The following is a 17,606-nucleotide window of genomic DNA, read 5'->3' on the forward strand; positions in this document are numbered from 1 at the left end:
AATGTCCAAGTCTACTCGTATCATTAAATAATATCAGACGACACACATTTCCCTGCAGAAAAGTTCAGAGAAGCCATCAATTTTGACTAATTACTAAATTTTGTCAGCACGTAATAATTCTAAACTTGCATATAGTTTTCAAAAATTTAGAAAGATTTATATAAAGAAGTTATCCCATACAAAAGGTTACGTGTTTTGTAGGCGGGTTCGGTTAAAAAAAATACAAATCCTGATATGAATCATGAGTACATACTGTTTTTAACAATGCTTGCTACCCTTTGAAAATTTAAATCGCCATTAAACATCTCATTTTTAAAAGAATTTTTGAAACGATTACACAAACTGTGTTCGACAAATAGTTTTTCTTAAACATTTTCTTCCTTTCTTTTCCAAAACATCAATCACAACACGTTTTTATAACAAAAGCAGAACTGAAAGTTTAGTCATTATAATCGTTTGACACCATATCACATATATTTCCAACCCGCAGCAACAACGGAAGACCTACTCGTGGCTTTGCCACGAGCTCTGCTCTAGTTCAAACAATTATTGTATAATTGCCCTCAATTCAATATAATCCGTTACCTGCTGGTCATTTTTAAAAATCAATTTGACACTCATTATTCTATAAGTAATACTTTACTAAAACATTGATACCCAGAATTATCTGCCAATAAAAGGCATTGTCTGCAAAGATTTCACGAAATGTATATTTAACCACAACAAGACTTGACCTTAATTCCTCCGATTCCACTGATCTAGATATTAAAAGTAAAAGGCGCGTGGAATTTCACGACTAGTCAGATTAAACAGTATCAGGAACCTATAGCAAGTACAGGTATCGATCTTATTAATTGTTTAATCTGATTAATCTGATTTATAATGATTTCTTGAGCTAGAATATGTGTCACGGTTTATATATTATATCCAGGCTTTGCTAAGGTCATCCACGTAAAAAAAAAATTGGGGTGTAAATTGGAAATAACTGTAAAAGTCGATAAAAAAAATATAAATAAAAATGTTCTCCTTATTTAAACTGAAAATATCTTTCATTTACATTTCTAGATATTTTTCTTTCTTTTAAATATATATTTTTTAAGTGAACAAATATGCAAACAAAAAATTTGAGATGTATCTGTTTATATTTTTTCGATTTTTCAAACAATTTGTCTTCAATTAAAAGAAGACGCTTAATTATAATATTTTTGGCTTACATCATAAACTCGCTTTCTCATGAAGATATGTACTGGTCTAGTATACTTTAAACAAGTGTACTTTAATATAAAACAGTTTTCTTATCATTTAGAATTTTATTGTAGGCTTTTCGAGGTAATATGTTGGGGCGTGTCGATCAGATTTTTTTGTGTATGTTTCCTTTCTTTCTTTTTTTTTTTGGGGGGGGGGGGGTATAATTATATTATTTTGTTGTACAAGATTTGTGTTATAATTATATATTTATTATATGTTTTAGATCGACCATGGAGACATTTGCTTCCATAGCGGTGGTAGTTTCTTTATGGGTCTCGGGAGTTCTGGCTGGAAGCGGTAAATAATTATATAAGTCAATGATATATCCATACATTGCATCGCCAGCATTTTATCATTATATTATCGTTTAATTGAAGTATATCAATTAATGAAAATTTACGAAGATCCTTTCAATTTTTTTTTTAATATTCATTTATGTTATGCAAGTTTGAACGTTTCAATTAAACTTATAATAATTATTATATACTCAAAACACATGATGACGTCATTTGTGCTCATGGTACATGAAATAAGGAAATTGAACGTCGCAGGTTTTATAAGGAGAACATATATAAAGGGACAGATATACTAAATGTAAATATTTCCCTCTTCTTACGGAAACTTATAGCTAATTCATATCTCTATAAAACCGCCAGAAAGTGTATCGATTGGTCGAAACCAACAGCAACTAAGAATAATCACGGACTGCACGAAATAATTATGATGATGTCAGACTCAAATTCCCATAGGAGACGATTTGGCTGTTTCTTTTAGCTAACATACTGATGAACATTTTTAAAATTTGTTAAATAGAAAGATGTAAATATAAACAATAAAATGCTTTCTTGGACTCTAACGTAATCTATCGTAAGACTACCAAATAACTGTGATCGATGCGTTTAACAAGTGCGTGTATAAAAATGTTATTTGAATGCCAGAGCTCAATATGTGTAACATGAAAAATCAAAAGGTGCAAAAACCTTAATATGAACGCATATACATGAATGTCCTGATTTCAGGGAAGATTGCCGAGCATGCCTGTACGACGTTAAGTTGTGGTAGTAATCAGTTTCTCGACATCACGTACGCTTTTTACGGGATCCAGTATTGGTGCGACGCGTCAAACGAGGTAGGGATACTAGACAGCAGGTGCTACGGGAAGCAGTCCTGTCAGATCTGTGCCACCAACAGCTGGTATGGAGACCCGTGTCAAGGAACTTTCAAATATCTTTGGTACAACTATGACTGCAAAAGTAAGTTTTCTACCATGCTTGTGCAAATCGGCAGTGGGGAACAAGGCTATAAATAGCTTGGGGAGTAGTACATGTATTAGAGTTTACAAGAGCTCGAGGAATGTTATGATGTCATAGAGAACAATTTTTAAAAGTAGTTTCTTTGTTAATCTCCTGTAAACAACATGAAGATTGTCAGTTTTTCATTACAATACTAGTATACAAAATTAAAATACTTTGTTTTCATACATGTAATTGGTTCACAAATCTCTAGCTTACATGTAAATGTATTTGAATCACATATTTTCATTTGTCAGCTAATGCCGTGAACGGCAACTGGGGAGGGTGGGGCAGCTGGGGAAGTTGTACCAAGAGTTGTGCCAGCGGAACAAAGAGTCGGTCTCGCTCCTGTAACAACCCAGCGCCATCTGGTGGTGGATCGTCCTGCTCTGGTTCCTCTTCGAGTTCCACTTCCTGTAACACCCATAACTGCCCAAGTAAGTCTTTCAGTTTACTGTTTATTAAAAAATTAACATGCTAATTTTTTTTCATCCACTATATTAATGTTGGAAAATAATCAAATGTACATGTATATTTAAATGTATGTATCAATAGTATATTGACTTAAGCCATCTTCATAAAATTGTTCTTAAAAATACGATCGTTTTACATATTATGATAGTTAATGGAGGATACACTTCTTGGTCCGCGTGGGGGAGTTGTTCAAAGTCATGTGGAAGCGGAACGAAATCTCGATCCCGATCTTGTACAAACCCATCACCTGCATATGGTGGAAGCGATTGTAGTAGTCTCGGATCGTCAACCGGTTCTACCTCATGTAACACACACAATTGTCCAAGTGAGTTTTTGTTCATTATCATAATTATTAATAAGAAGCATATAATTTCTTCATAAAAATAATCTCTGTACCCAGTATTATAAAATTATTTAAGAGCAATATAATCAAAACTTGGCATTCTCGTTTTAGTACGCGGTAACTGGGCCGCTTGGGCAGCCTGGGGATCGTGCACGGTCACGTGCGGAGGTGGAACGAAGGCCAGGTCCCGCACGTGCACTAATCCTGCACCTCAGTACTCAGGCAATGATTGTGCCGGCTCTTCAACCTCTTCAACTAGCTGCAACACCCATAACTGTCCAAGTACGTTTTAAAGATATTCAGTTAGTTTATGATCACCCTGTGTCCTTATTGAATTAGTTACATGTATATAATAGCTTACTTCAATATTTACATATGTGTATTTAAAAAAAACTACTATTACGAATGATTGAAATGTAAGCTTCTTTTTACAGTTGATGGTAGTTGGGCGGCCTGGGGTAGCTGGGGAAGTTGTACAGTAACCTGTGGGGGTGGTATTCAGTCCAAGACACGCACATGTAGCAGCCCCGCCCCACAGTACGGGGGTGCTGACTGTCCCGACATGTCGACGTCTTCCCAAACATGTAACACCCATAATTGTCCAAGTGAGTTTCAAATTTCTTAAAATCCTTACTCGCAAGCTGGACAACGGCTCCTGCTTGGGGTTTATTTTACATGATAAATCTGTTTCTATTAAAAGTTTTTACATTAAATGTATTAAATATATAGAAACCAAATCCATCTTCTTGATATTTATAATCGGAAGGGACGATGGGGAAATACACCACACTTTTTGAGATTATGTTATCGTTTACTCATGTAAAAAATGCAACTTTATCAACTTCTCATAAAACAGTTGACGGTGTTTGGGCCACTTGGGGATCCTGGGGCACCTGCACAGTGACGTGCGGTGGAGGCTCACAGACACGGTCCCGCACGTGCACGAATCCGGCCCCACAGTATGGCGGTGCCGCCTGTCCAGGAAGTGACGGATCCTCACAAGATTGCAACACTCATCATTGTCCAAGTATGTTTAAATTTTCTTGAAATCATTTAGTAAGCTGTTCAACTTATCAAATAATAAACTTTTATTCTATTATAAAAAGCAGTTGTTAAATTTAATAATGACATTTTACATGAAGTTGATGGCGTGTGGACAACGTGGGGAAGTTGGGGGACGTGTACAGTAACATGTGGGGGAGGTACCCAGGACCGATTCCGCACGTGTTCGAATCCCGCTCCTCAATATGGCGGGGCCGACTGTTCCGGGGCCTCAAACAACACCCAAGACTGCAATACTCAAGTCTGCATCAGTAGGTTTTTCTATTCGACATATCCAAGGTGTGTTAAAAATGAAAATGTCTTTTTGTCATGTATGATCATGAATGCATGGTTTTCTGACATTGTAGTTGACGGCGCTTGGGGGGCTTGGACTTCTTGGGGTGGGTGTTCGACCACGTGTGGGGGAGGAAGACAGTCTAGAAGCAGAATCTGTGATAACCCTAGGCCAGAAAATGGCGGGAAAACGTGTTCAGGGTCGTCTGCAGATTTCCAGGACTGCAACACTGCGGCCTGTCCAACAGCTGCACCTGGACAATATTTACAGGTGAATCATGTGATATGTTTTAATTGATAATCAGCATACTAGCCACTTATCATAGTTTACAAGAGTTTGCTTTCCTTGTATAAAATAATAGATATTTGTAAAATGAAACAACTCTTTGCCAAGTAGAAAAGATACAACTATCATTTACTTAGCTTTAAAGTAAAAAACAAATTATGAAATGGTTTATTTTGGGTGTTGAAAACAATCCTTATGATGCACAAAATAAAATAAGTAATTGCAATTTATTGATATTGGTAAATCAGATTTATGTTTTATATATAATACATGTTCTGTTTTAGTCAGTTTCAATTATATTTTGTTCTTAAACTTTATACTTATTCGATTTTAAAGTATCAAACCGAATTTTAACTGTAAGTAAATGCATGCAAGAACGTAATGAAAATTGATAATTAAAAACTGAACTGACTTCTACATATATCTCTGTTTCCTGTAGTGAACAAAAGAATTAGACCAAACTTCTAAAACTTAGAACATCCTTTCCTACAAAGATGTAATTAATAATAACACAATGTGATTAAAAGTAATATTAAACACAAATTGAGATTACATTTTAATTGTGATTGAAATTTCATCTCATTATATGTGTTCAGCGATTGTGTCTACATGTATTTTGTATTTTACAAAGTGATATTGTATTGTAATAGTTATGTCCCTCTGGATATTTCACCTGTCAATCGGGCTCGATGTCCTGCATTCAAAACGAGTTCCAATGTGACTGCTCAGCGGACTGTGACGACGGAAGTGACGAAGATGCTACGTATGCCGGATGTACAAATACTCTTGAATGTTTGGCAAAGGCCGGCGCTGGTAGGTTGCACTAAAGGAAATTCATTACAAATCAACACTTAACATAAAAATTCCGACACATTTTTATTTTTAATGTTATTATTATCAACTTTTTTTCACATTAATAATGATAATGAAAAATACATGAAATAAACGCTTACATTCAAATAGGGTGAGTTAACCATACATCGGACACATAGGCCTACCTTATATCAGACAACTTTGGTTATTAATAAATATACAAATAAATGTGCATGTGCTCATGTGTTGTTTCATATATTCCTGAAATAGAACTAATGCACTTTTCAATATTAAGAATTAACAGTCACGTTGTCAAAGAAATAGCAATATAGGCATCGTAAAATGACGTCAAATACGCCATCATTGAAAATTTAATTACGAAGATTTTACACTGAAGCATTAAAATTGAATGTTTTGCATTTGATTGTGAATTAGTGAAAATGCGCTCTCTGCGTAAAATAATTAAAAAGAAGTAAGTTGTGAAACAAAATTTGATTAAAATAAGTCCAAGAAATTTGAACAATTACAGTAACTGTCAAGGTCATTTTTGCTCCATGTGTTCATTTCACCATGGATAGGACACAAATTAACCATGCATCGGACATGTTCAGTGCATGATTTCTTCTAATAATAAAGAGATCATGTGCCCATTCCTTGTGATATACTTTTAGGCTTTAGATGTGAGGTAAAATAAAAATTGAAAAAATAACTGATACAAACATTTTCCCCAGACCACTTAAAATTCGAGTTTTATGGACACAGCCTTTTTAGTCCAAAGTTCCTGTAGGAGCTGACACAATAAAGAACCCCTCATGATAAATATTTCTTTAAACAAAATTCCTATAAATCTGAATAGCTATTGAATAAATTTCTCTTTCCGAACCTTTGTATTTTTGCATTAAAACCAGAAAAGTTTGTCATTTTTTTTATCTCTAATGTATAGCTGTCCGATGCTTGGTAAATATTGTCTGATCCATGGTGAAATAGTTTAACACTTCATTAATTTGCTTTCACAATTGTTTCTCCAATAATTAAGCAAGGGGAAAACCTATAACTTTTAAAACAAGTTTTATTTATATTTGGACGATATTTGATGCGAGAACATGGGGAAAATCCAAACGTGTCGAATGCATGGTGAAATCACCCTATAATAATTATGCATTTTAAACCATTCATACTAAGCTTCAATTATCCAGAAAAAGTTATAAAAAAGCGGTATTGATAAATTGTTCTCAATATTTTTTTTCGTTATTTCAGGAACCAACGTTATCTCGCTGATTCTAATATGTTTGGCATTCTTCCTCCCTCTTGGAATGTTTTAAGACTTTTGATACAGATATCTCTCCTGTGAATCGATGTGTACTATGTATTATTATCTATTATTTGGTATAGTTTCTCTTTTCTTTAAACTTCACTAATTAATTGCCGTTGAAAATTAGTACAAATAACAAAATGCTAGTTTAGCGGATTGAAAATCATATTTATTATAATGACATGACGAAAGCTACAAGTTTACTGGCTTCAAATTTGATTTTTTTTTTCATGCATGTATGTACATTTAATATGGGTCATTTTTTTCTTTTGATTTACAAAAACTTTTAGCATGTTTAGTACGATTAACCTGCTACTTGTACGGTCCTGTTCTATCAATACTACGCATTTTATGTTGTTTTTTTCAGTCCATTTTACGCCTGAAATAAAAAATCATTTAAAATAAATTGAGTGGTTTTTCTTGAAATGATGATAAAAGTGAGTGAGTTTCTATATACAAGATCCATGTTATATTTTGTTTTCAACGAAGAAACAGTCATATATACAAAAATATGCCTGCCTGGTGAACTATTGCTGAAGCTACCGGTATACGTGTATATACAATTGTTTCTACCGCTTGCGTTTTGGTAACAAAATAATGGATTATCATAAGACTTAGTGTAGATTTAGATCACAAATATGCAAGTAATTAAAACTCGTACATATTGCACATCAAGCAGTCCAAACTCGTTGGGACATCACCTGTAATAGAAAACAAGTTAATCATGACTTTTCTTGGCAATGTTTCAATAGTTGTATATTTATGTAGTGAAATTAACCCTTAAATAAACGAAGGCTTCATCATTAAGGTCAATTTGACTTTACCCGTTTTACCTACAAGCACTCGCTGAGCATTTTAATCCAAATATAATAGATAGTCGGATTAACCCATAAGAACACAATTTAAGTAGATTATAACGTTTAAAGCTGAACTGAAAAGAAAATATGTCAGTTTAAGTAGTCCACGAGCAAAGTCAAGGCGTTTGATTCGGAAAATGTCAAATATATATAATTCACTCAGCTTTGGTAAGCTGCACGTCCCAAGTTCTTATTTTCTGATTTTCTACTAAACACGACAAATGCACAAACTGATATTTGCGTAGAAAATTTGAAATGTGTTTTTAAAACACTGTACGACGCAGGACACGCGCCACAAGTGGGTCAATAATTTTGTTGTATAATGGTTCTATGTGCACCTAAATATATAATGTCCTTTAATTAAATATCATATTGAATGGATTCGTGTTAATATTCTTTAAAATACCGTAATCTTTGGTACCAATAACTTAACGCAATATATAGTTGATTTGTTGAATTATTTAACGATTTATTCAGGACACGATCAGGTAATAAAAAGTGAATACTAATATATCATTGCATATTTTTCCCTTTTAAATAGAAAAAGTAACATTTAAAACTATTTTATTTTATTTTTAGCTCACCTGAGCTGAAAGCTCAAGTGAGCTATTCTGATCACAGTTTGTCCGTCGTCCGTCTGTCTGTCTGTCCGTCTGTCTGTCTGTAAATTTTTTACATTTTGAACTTCTTCTCTAAAAACGCTTATCCAATTTCAACCAAATTTAGCACAAAGCATCCTTATGGGAGGGCGAATATAAATTGCAGAAATACAAGTCCGATCTGTATTCAAAGCGGAGAAAACCTTGAAACTGTAGAAAAAGGGGGGTGCATTTTTAAAAATCTTCTTCTCAAGAACTACTGAGTTCAATTCAACGTAGTTTAGCATAAATTATCCTTATGAGAAGGAAAATATAAATTGCAAAAAATAAGGGCTAATTCTGTTTCAAATCTGAGTTATTACGAAAATAATAATAAAGGAAATGCGTGTTTCAATCAGTTTAATAGCTTCGGGTTCGGTATCCGGTAAAATGGGTAGGCAAGACTTGGCCTGGGCAAAACAAAAGATTGGCAGTTATTAATCTGCCAATCTTATTAAAATTTCAGGATAATTGATGGACCTGTATATTTGTATTCGCTGTAAATATTGCTGCAAAATAATGCATATTTGGAATTACCGATCTGCCCCGGCTTTTATTTTGCCACGGCCCGGGTTAGCATACCCATTTTACCAAGACTCGTATTCCATACTTCTAAAACGAGGTTCTTTGTTTAAAGCAGCCATGTATACGAAAAAGGGTCGATCTGACTATGATGAATTTGCTTGTTGTGCAACAGTTCTCGTATGAAGGGAAATTTTTGAAACATGCAAAATATATTGGTGCCGATTTTGTGAAGTAAATTGAGGCTAAATATTTCAATGCGTTGACAGTTTCCACACATGACGTTGGTGTTAGCTTGTTCTGATTTTCGTTTCGTTTTCATTATTTATGCTTTGTAACCTGGGAACTATCGTCTGTATTTCGTGATTTTTACGTATCAAATCAAACAGAGACTTCGGTAAATCAAACAGTTAACTGTTTACCTGCGCAAATGAAGCAAAATCTGATGTATCAAAAATGTACTGAAATACAATTCACTCTACCGGTAATTTGGCATTATCTTTTGCGTAATGGTAGATTAATGCAATAGGTTTTGTTAAGATGCTCGGCATTTTCTCGAGTTAATTCAGTTTAAATAGAGTTTGATACCGCTGACGGAAATATGTAGGTATATATACAAAGTCATATATATATATATATATATATATATATATATATATATATATATATATATATATATATATATATGATTCATTTCGAAAAAAAAAATTGTTCTTTATTTGTTATAGTGCATATATAGTTGTTTACAATTTCTATTTACTAACCATATTTGAGTGTTAAGCTTCGAATTATAAGCAAGATACAGAGATCTGCTCACAATTCTATGTTTGTACACAGATCTTAAAAACTAAAGATTAAAAAAGTAAAAAAAATTGTCTATATTTTTAAAGAAAAGTCTGTTCTTCCAGAAACCAACTTTAACAACTTATTGTATTGTAAACTTAACCTTTTTTCGTCATTATTACTCCTACTGTACATGTGATCCTTGACTGTGTTTGTGTACATTTATATATACTGATTTTGAACCTCAAATACCAGTGAACTGGTCTTGAGTGAATAAAAGAATTGAAAATCTTAGGCCATTCTTTTTTTTCCATTTGAAATGCTGAATAGGAAATACCAAGTTAAAAAATAAACTCATGTGAACAAAATATGACTCAAACCTAGGCGAACTGTGAGCTCTGTATCTTGCTTATAATTCTACGATTGACGTTGAACATTAGAAATTCTATATGAATTGGAGTATGTTAAATAATTGTACAAACAAAATAAAAGAATGATATTCTGTATATACCTACTCTCTGGGGCCCCCTCTTTATACAATAAATAATGTGAAATCTACATCAATTTTGATAGTTTTTTCAGACACGAGAAAATAAAAATGACATCTTTAAAACAGTTTCCATAGTTCTGACACATTTCTGTTGCGGGGATAAAGTAATTATTGCTATTCCTAAGAAAATATCACAGCGGAAAATTATCCTGGTTTGTACGCGAGGTAAATAACAGTCAATTAATTTATAATAGAAAAGACAAATTAAATTTTTGAATGTTTTTAATTTGAGAAATTGAGCACATTGAGGTACAATTTTCTTTTTCACATCTATACATGTAGGATTTTTTAAATAAAAAACAATAACTATTATTTTTTTGTTGAAAATACAATAACTAATAAGTAGTTGGTGAAAAAAATGTACCTATATGCTCTCATATATTTTGATCGCTTTACAAAGTGGGGAGGGGGGGGGGGGGGCAGAACGAAAATATAGGGAATTGGAAGTTAACAACTTAACAGTGTACCCCTACCAAATGTTTAGTTTTATATCTTGCGTGGGATTTTCTTATTCTGGTAAAAAATAGTATTTCATGAAGGTACAATGTCAAAAATTACGTGTATGCAAAAAGAAGTGTAAAATTACTTTACAATATTTATTTTTTGTTATTTTTACCGAGGGACCATATGGCACAATATCTTTTGAAAGCCAATTGTTGCTCAGGTGAGCGATGTGGCCCCATGGCCTCTTGTTACAAATTGTATTGGGTTTGGAACGTAAACCTTCAAATGGTATTTTTTTCTAACAATGTTTATAAAAAATACACTTCTTTGATATCTTTATTAAATTGTATTTTGATGATACCGATATAGGATGTAGATTTTAATATTAACTATGAGAAACCAACAAAATTCAAAATAATTAATAACCCAATTCCCTTGTGAAAAATGGAAATGAAATGATGATCGTTTGCTAGATATATAACCTAGATTAGTTATTATCATAAATATTACGATTAATTTATGATCTGTAACGTTAAATATGATAGATTAGTATGGGTTTATTTTTTATCTATTTATTATATTCGTGTTTATTTATTTTTTTATGTTAAATGTATTATACCCGTATTTATTTATTTTTTATGTTTATTTGAAATTACATACATTTGTTTGAGGCAACACCTCCGAAGAGGCCCTCATTATATACCTCACCTGGGGTGCCAGGGGTCCCCTGGATCGGTAATTAAATAAGAAAAAAAATGAAATATATACATATATTTTTACAAAATAAAGTTAATAAAATAAAGTAATATAATTAAAATCATATTAGATATTACATTTATATACATGTAACTTAACAGTGCGAATTCATCATTTTTTTTATGTAAAGATTTATTGAAAAAATATATATATGTAAACATTTCAAAGTCATAATTTATCTGCAATTTACGAATATGATAGGATTTGACAATTATGATTATAGAAAATATAAAAAGCAAAATATAGTGCGATACGTATTTATGTTTATAGACATATTTGAACAAAAGATATTCCCCTTAGAGAGAGAGAGAGAGAGAGAGAGAGAGAGAGAGAGAGAGAGAGAGAGAGAGAGAGAGAGAGAGAGAGAGAGAGAGATTGTTTTCGAACATCATAATTATGGGCGACATTAAAAATAATAAACATTCCAGTCCGACCTACATGATATACTTTTGATACTCAGGGATCTGTCTTTCGGCAAATTAAGTAAATGTAATAAATGATCAGTTTGTATATGCATTAATTGCATGCTGAACATTGTTTCCCGAAAATTTTTTAAATTGATACATGTAACAACTGTATATTTTATTTCTTTTTTCTTTGGTTTTAATGGGTCGAGCAGTCAACGGCAACTGGGGAGGGTGGGGCAGCTGGGGAAGTTGTACCAAGCGTTGTGCCAGCGGAACAAAGAGTCGGTCTCGCTCCTGTAACAACCCAGCGCCATCTGGTGGTGGATCGCACTGCTCTGGTTCCTCTTCAAGTTCCACTTCCTGTAACACCCATTATTGCCCAAGTATGATTTGGTGATTTGAACTTAAGTAATGAATAATTATCAAAACAGTATTTGCTCATTTCATTTTATCAAGTTATACATGTTCTTTTTACATTCACAACAATAATAAAGTTTACAATATTTAAAAGTTCACGGAAGCTTCACAGCCTGGTCTTCTTGGGGAAGTTGTTCGAAAACGTGTGCCAGTGGGACAAAATCTCGATCCCGATCTTGTACGAACCCTAGTCCAGCATACGGAGGAAACGGTTGTAGTGGATCAACAACTAGCTCTACTTCCTGTAACACTCACAACTGTCCGAGTAGGTGAAATTTGCATAACTTGAATTAGTATTAAAAATCTAATTCAAAAAATACATATACATTGAATTATACCTGTTTAATATTTTCCGATAACATGAATTTTGAGTGTTAGTTTAACTATTTCTTTTATTTCACTCATAGTAATACAATGTAAAGTATTTAATACAATGATAAATTCAATATGAGTTTTTATTTAGTCTTTTGTCATTCAGCTAGACTAGGCATATGCCATGAAGTCTTGTGCTCTTGTTTCTGTGCTAAAAGGTATACTTTTACCTGCCATGCCATCCTTAAAATAATGTTTGTTTGGAATTGCTGCCTGGAGGTTTTAGACCCAGGAGGCATGGAGGGAATTATTTCTTCCTTTTTTTTTTAACTTGAAGTTCAGCTAATTAAATATTGGTATATAATAAAAATATCTACGTATATATTGTTTTTATTTTGCTAAGAAAATATTTTCAGGCTGGCGGGGGGGGGGGGGGGGGGGTATTTCAATGAGGCGGGAGGCAACTCCAAACAAACAATAACTTTCTTGCAGAGAAATGGAGCAATCACTTTCGTTCCGTGAACTTTTTGAACATCGGAACCTATTTGTTTTATAGATCATTTCATGACTTACATGTAAATGATTTCAGTACATGGTAATTGGGCCGCCTGGGCATCCTGTGGATCATGCACGGTCACGTGCGGTGGTGGCACGAAGACCAGGTCCCGTACGTGCACTAATCCCGCTCCTCAGTACTCAGGAAATAATTGTGCTGGATCTTCATCTTCTTCAACCACCTGTAATACACACCATTCTCCAAGTATGTTTTTAGCTCACCTGAGCTGAAAGCTCAAGTAAGCTTTTCTGATCACATTTTGTCTGTCGTCCGTCTGCCCGTCCGTCTGTCTGTCTGTCCGTAAACTTTTCACATTTTCAACATCTTGTCAAGAACTACTGCGCCAATTTGAACCAAACTTGGCACAAATCATTTTTAGGCAAAGGGGATTCAAAGTTGTGAAAATTAAGGCCACACCCTTTTTCAAGGGGAGATAATTACAAATTAATGAAACAATTTGAGAAAATTTCAAAAATCTTCTTCTCAAGAACCATTAAGCAAGGAAAGCTGAAATTTGTGTGGTAGCATTTTCAGGTAGTGTAGATTCAAAGTCGTGCAAATCAAGACCCCCGGGGGTAGGGTGGGGCCACAATGGGGGGTTGAAGTTTTACATAGGAATTATATATAGAGTAAATTTTTAAAATTCTTCTTCTAAAAAACTAATCAGCCAGGAAAGCTGAAACTTGTGTGGAAGCATCCTCAGGTAGTGTAGATTCAAAGTTGTAAAAATCATGACACCCAGGGGTAGGGTGGGCCACAATAGAGGGTCGAAGTTTTACATAGGAATATATCGAGTAAATTTTAAAAATCTTCTTCTCAGAAACTAATCAGCCAAGAAAGTTGAAACTTGTGTGGTAGCATCCTCAGGTAGTGTAGATTTAAAGTTGTGAAACTTTTGATCCCTGGGGGTAGGGTGGGGCCACATTGGGGGGGGGGGGGTGGGTGTTAAAGATTTACATAGGAATATATAGAGTAAATCTTAAAAATCTTCTTCTCAGAAACTAATCAGCCAGATGATCCTTTATAATTGTTAAGACTTTGGCCCCAGGACAATTCTTTGGCCTCACAAGGAGGTTCAGAGTTTGATGTAGCTTTATATCCCATATACATGTATAAACAATCGTTAAGGATCTTTTTGAGAACTGCATTACTCAACATGTGATATGACTATAAAATCAACCTGTTAGAAAAGGGACTAATGATTATAAACATAAGAATATCCAGGGGGAAAAATGAATTTTATTTATACAGGATCTACATGTATTATTGTACATTGTCCAAATAGTCTGTATTATGACTCCATTAAGCTGATTTTATCATACCTATTGTTCCTCAGTTGAGCGATGTGGCCCATGGGCCTCTTGTTTTATTTTAACCATGATATTAATTTCAAAGATCGTTAATCCAACATGTTGTACATGAAAAATTTTTACATAGCCTCCTTCTGTAAAGTAAACACTACGTTTTTTACATGTAATTGTTTATTGAATTCTGGATATTACAAATTCATTATCTTCAAAGCACACTGTATATTAAGGGATAAACTTACAGCTTTTCTTACGGAATCTACATTTAAATTATAAGAACAGATTGAGACACAACAGCCATGACATTTTCTTTTAGTATATCTGCAGGACGCTTAGAATTATACATTGCTTATAATATATTAAGTTTTACATTATATTATTGAAATGACAAAGAAAATAATGTTATCTCTCCCCTCCATCCGTCATAACAGTTACATAACATTTGTGGATATCGTCCTATTATGTCCTTTTAAGATATACAGATCATATTCGGGGTCGCCACAAATGATGACATATGAACACAAATTAGGAATGGTTCTTTTACCAATAAAATTTCTAAATTCAAGTTTTCATGCATCATTTATACGTGTCGTTTGCATTGAGCTGAATTTATCTCGATAAGACAATTTATATAGATAAATCAAGTTCCAGTATCTCTTTTTGTGTGTCAACCTGCAAAATGTAGAGTTTTGGTTCTTATCTTTAAATAGGTCAAAATATGTGTTTCACTTCCCCTCCCCTGTATCTTTTGCCATGTGAATTTATGTGAATAATGTTTATAAAATGATTATAATTAGATTACGTATATATGTGATCTGGAAGAGTTGAATCCTATATTTAGGGTTGGTAGAAAATCACTTGTTATTAATGCATTATTCATATTGTTATAAATTGTTACCGTGTTTACAGAACAGAGGAAATTCGAAATCATATTATGTTATACGTTTACAGCCTATGTGTTTGTTTTTATAAGGCTATTTGTGTACTTACGGGGTTGTAATATCAATATCTATTTGTATCTTTATCCTCTTGTTTCTGCAGTTCCTCTTTATTGAGTATTTCACTTGTTTTTCTTGCACATGGTTGCATTTCTGTTTTGCTGTTCCGAAGTTGACCTCTACTTCCGGGTCAAACTTCCTATTTTAGATTCACCCTCATAAATATTCATACCCTGTGAATTTCATTGAAATTGACATCGTAAGTAAACAAAATTGTATTTTTATATTGATACTTGGTATGTTGAATGAAAAGTAGTGTTTTAAAAATTTAACTTTAATTGTTTGTGATTTTTATTTATAGAACTATGTTATTTGGGATGTATTCCGTTTACTGTTAACAAAATCTGTCTTTAGTAGACGAATTTTAGAAGTGATAGGGTTTAACGGATATGAACGGGGTATATATAGCGCGAATCCGTAAATTTCGTTAGTCTGCAATTTTGGGGGTTTTAAAGATGTAAGTAATTTATTCTATTGGAAATTTAATTGGGTTTAAGAGATTAGGTTTTGATCACATATTTCTATAATTTGGAAATCGGATCAATTAATTTATAGTTAATTAGTGAATTATAATTAATTTAGGTCATATTTTCAGATTAATATCTGAATCAGATCTTATAAACTTCTTTTGTGGGAATTTTTTCAGTGTTTATATTTAAATCATATAGGTAATTTTAGTTAGGCCTAAGTCACATATTCAGAATTTTTCTGAATCAGACTATTTAAACATTAAAGTTGTTGTGAATTTATGAGGGTATTTCAGTGAATAAAAAGGGCAGAAATTTGATTAATGTTGTTTTGAGGAGGCTATCTATTTATTTATTTTCTGTCTTGTAGAAATAGTTGGTGTATCAATAAATTGTGAAACTTTACAGCAGACTCTTTATTTTATTTACTTATATTTGGGTTTGGTACTTGCCAGTAAAAGTACCTGGTGTCAGAAGAACAAATCAAACCAAAGTGTAGCGTTAGCACGTTACATAATTTTGGTACATAATAAGGATCCAGTGAAACGGACTCACAGATACAATGTATGAGACAAGAGCATACAAGAGAAGGGTAAACACTTTTGAGACAGGTGACAATTTAGAGTCAAGTGATGTAGACCCTCAAATGGATGGGTAGTCAGCTGATGAGGTATTGGTAAAACGAAATACAGGAAACAGTCCAAAGATGGTAATGACAGGAACAAGAGATACAGCATGTACATCAGACAATAATGGTCTACCTACTCAACAACCCTCCTTCATTGGGAACTCAAATACATGTAAGGTAGGCTCAAACTCCCACAGAGGGGCAAAAGCAGAGACATACTATAGTAGTCAAGACGAGGTAAGATTCGTAGTTCCATCTGTAAGGAACATCCCTACCTCTACTCGTGTAAGATCTCCACTTGACAGTTCACGACCACCATTCTATCGAGCAGAGTCAGAGAATGACGAGACAGCTGTTGGAAGACACATGGAAAAAGCAGGGATTTTAGGTACTTTCAAAGCTCTCATTGAGGAAGTGACGACCACAATGACAGAGATGAGGTCAATGGTACAAAAGATGAATGGAAAAATTAGTACCAATAAGAAACCACATGATAAATTACTTACTGGTTCTACCCATCATATCGTACTACAAACTCAAGAGTAAAGCGTCAGTTGACCTCTAGTACATGTAGCAAACTTACAAGGGAGGTACGTACAGACTCCTCGTCCACTGAAGATGATGCTGATTGAAGCTGTGTTTCAACAGGAAACACCTCCAGCCTAATAAAAGACGGAAGGTATAGTAAAACCTTTGGGGCCAAGTTAACCCCCTTTACAGGCACGGAGCCATGGACAGTGTGGCACAACAGGTTCGAGTCAGTTGCTAATCTCAATAGATGGGATGAACATGAAAAACTACAACAACTATTACCAAGGATTCAAGGTAAGGCTGCGGAGTTTGTTTATTGCCAACTGAAAC

At 33.7% G+C, this 17,606-nt stretch overlaps 2 protein-coding genes across 2 annotated transcripts; both read left to right on the forward strand.

Moving 5' to 3' along the window:
• The first annotated feature begins 755 nt into the window (after positions 1–755).
• On the forward strand, positions 756–7,509 carry LOC128156947 (coadhesin-like). The gene is made up of 12 exons (XM_052819287.1): positions 756–838; positions 1,472–1,545; positions 2,268–2,501; positions 2,798–2,977; positions 3,163–3,339; positions 3,469–3,639; positions 3,792–3,962; positions 4,214–4,384; positions 4,500–4,670; positions 4,767–4,963; positions 5,629–5,791; positions 7,049–7,509. The coding sequence occupies exons 2-12, from the start codon at positions 1,479–1,481 to the stop codon at positions 7,111–7,113; spliced, it is 1,767 nt and encodes a 588-aa protein (XP_052675247.1). The 5' UTR covers positions 756–838; positions 1,472–1,478; the 3' UTR covers positions 7,114–7,509.
• A 22-nt stretch (positions 7,510–7,531) lies between these two features.
• On the forward strand, positions 7,532–13,744 carry LOC128191285 (uncharacterized). Its single transcript, XM_052863369.1, has 4 exons — positions 7,532–7,540; positions 12,273–12,443; positions 12,572–12,742; positions 13,379–13,744. Exons 1-4 carry the CDS (start codon positions 7,532–7,534, stop codon positions 13,559–13,561), a joined length of 534 nt encoding a protein of 177 aa, XP_052719329.1. The 3' UTR covers positions 13,562–13,744.
• Positions 13,745–17,606: the final 3,862 nt, after the last annotated feature.

This window comes from Crassostrea angulata, chromosome 7 (genome assembly GCF_025612915.1).
Source record: "Crassostrea angulata isolate pt1a10 chromosome 7, ASM2561291v2, whole genome shotgun sequence".
NCBI lineage: Eukaryota > Metazoa > Mollusca > Bivalvia > Ostreida > Ostreidae > Magallana > Magallana angulata.

What these genes read in the sequence shown, in the direction of transcription:
- LOC128156947 (XM_052819287.1), top strand. Translation starts at nt 1,479, where the DNA reads ATGGAGACATTTGCTTCCATAGCGGTGGTAGTTTCTTTATGGGTCTCG. An exon ending in GGGAGTTCTGGCTGGAAGCG is followed by an intron (nt 1,546 to 2,267) that starts GTAAATAATTAT and finishes TCCTGATTTCAG; the next exon opens with GGAAGATTGCCGAGCATGCC. An exon ending in CAACACTCATCATTGTCCAA is followed by an intron (nt 4,385 to 4,499) that starts GTATGTTTAAAT and finishes TTTTACATGAAG; the next exon opens with TTGATGGCGTGTGGACAACG.
- LOC128191285 (XM_052863369.1), top strand. An exon ending in TAACACCCATTATTGCCCAA is followed by an intron (nt 12,444 to 12,571) that starts GTATGATTTGGT and finishes AATATTTAAAAG; the next exon opens with TTCACGGAAGCTTCACAGCC. An exon ending in TAACACTCACAACTGTCCGA is followed by an intron (nt 12,743 to 13,378) that starts GTAGGTGAAATT and finishes AAATGATTTCAG; the next exon opens with TACATGGTAATTGGGCCGCC.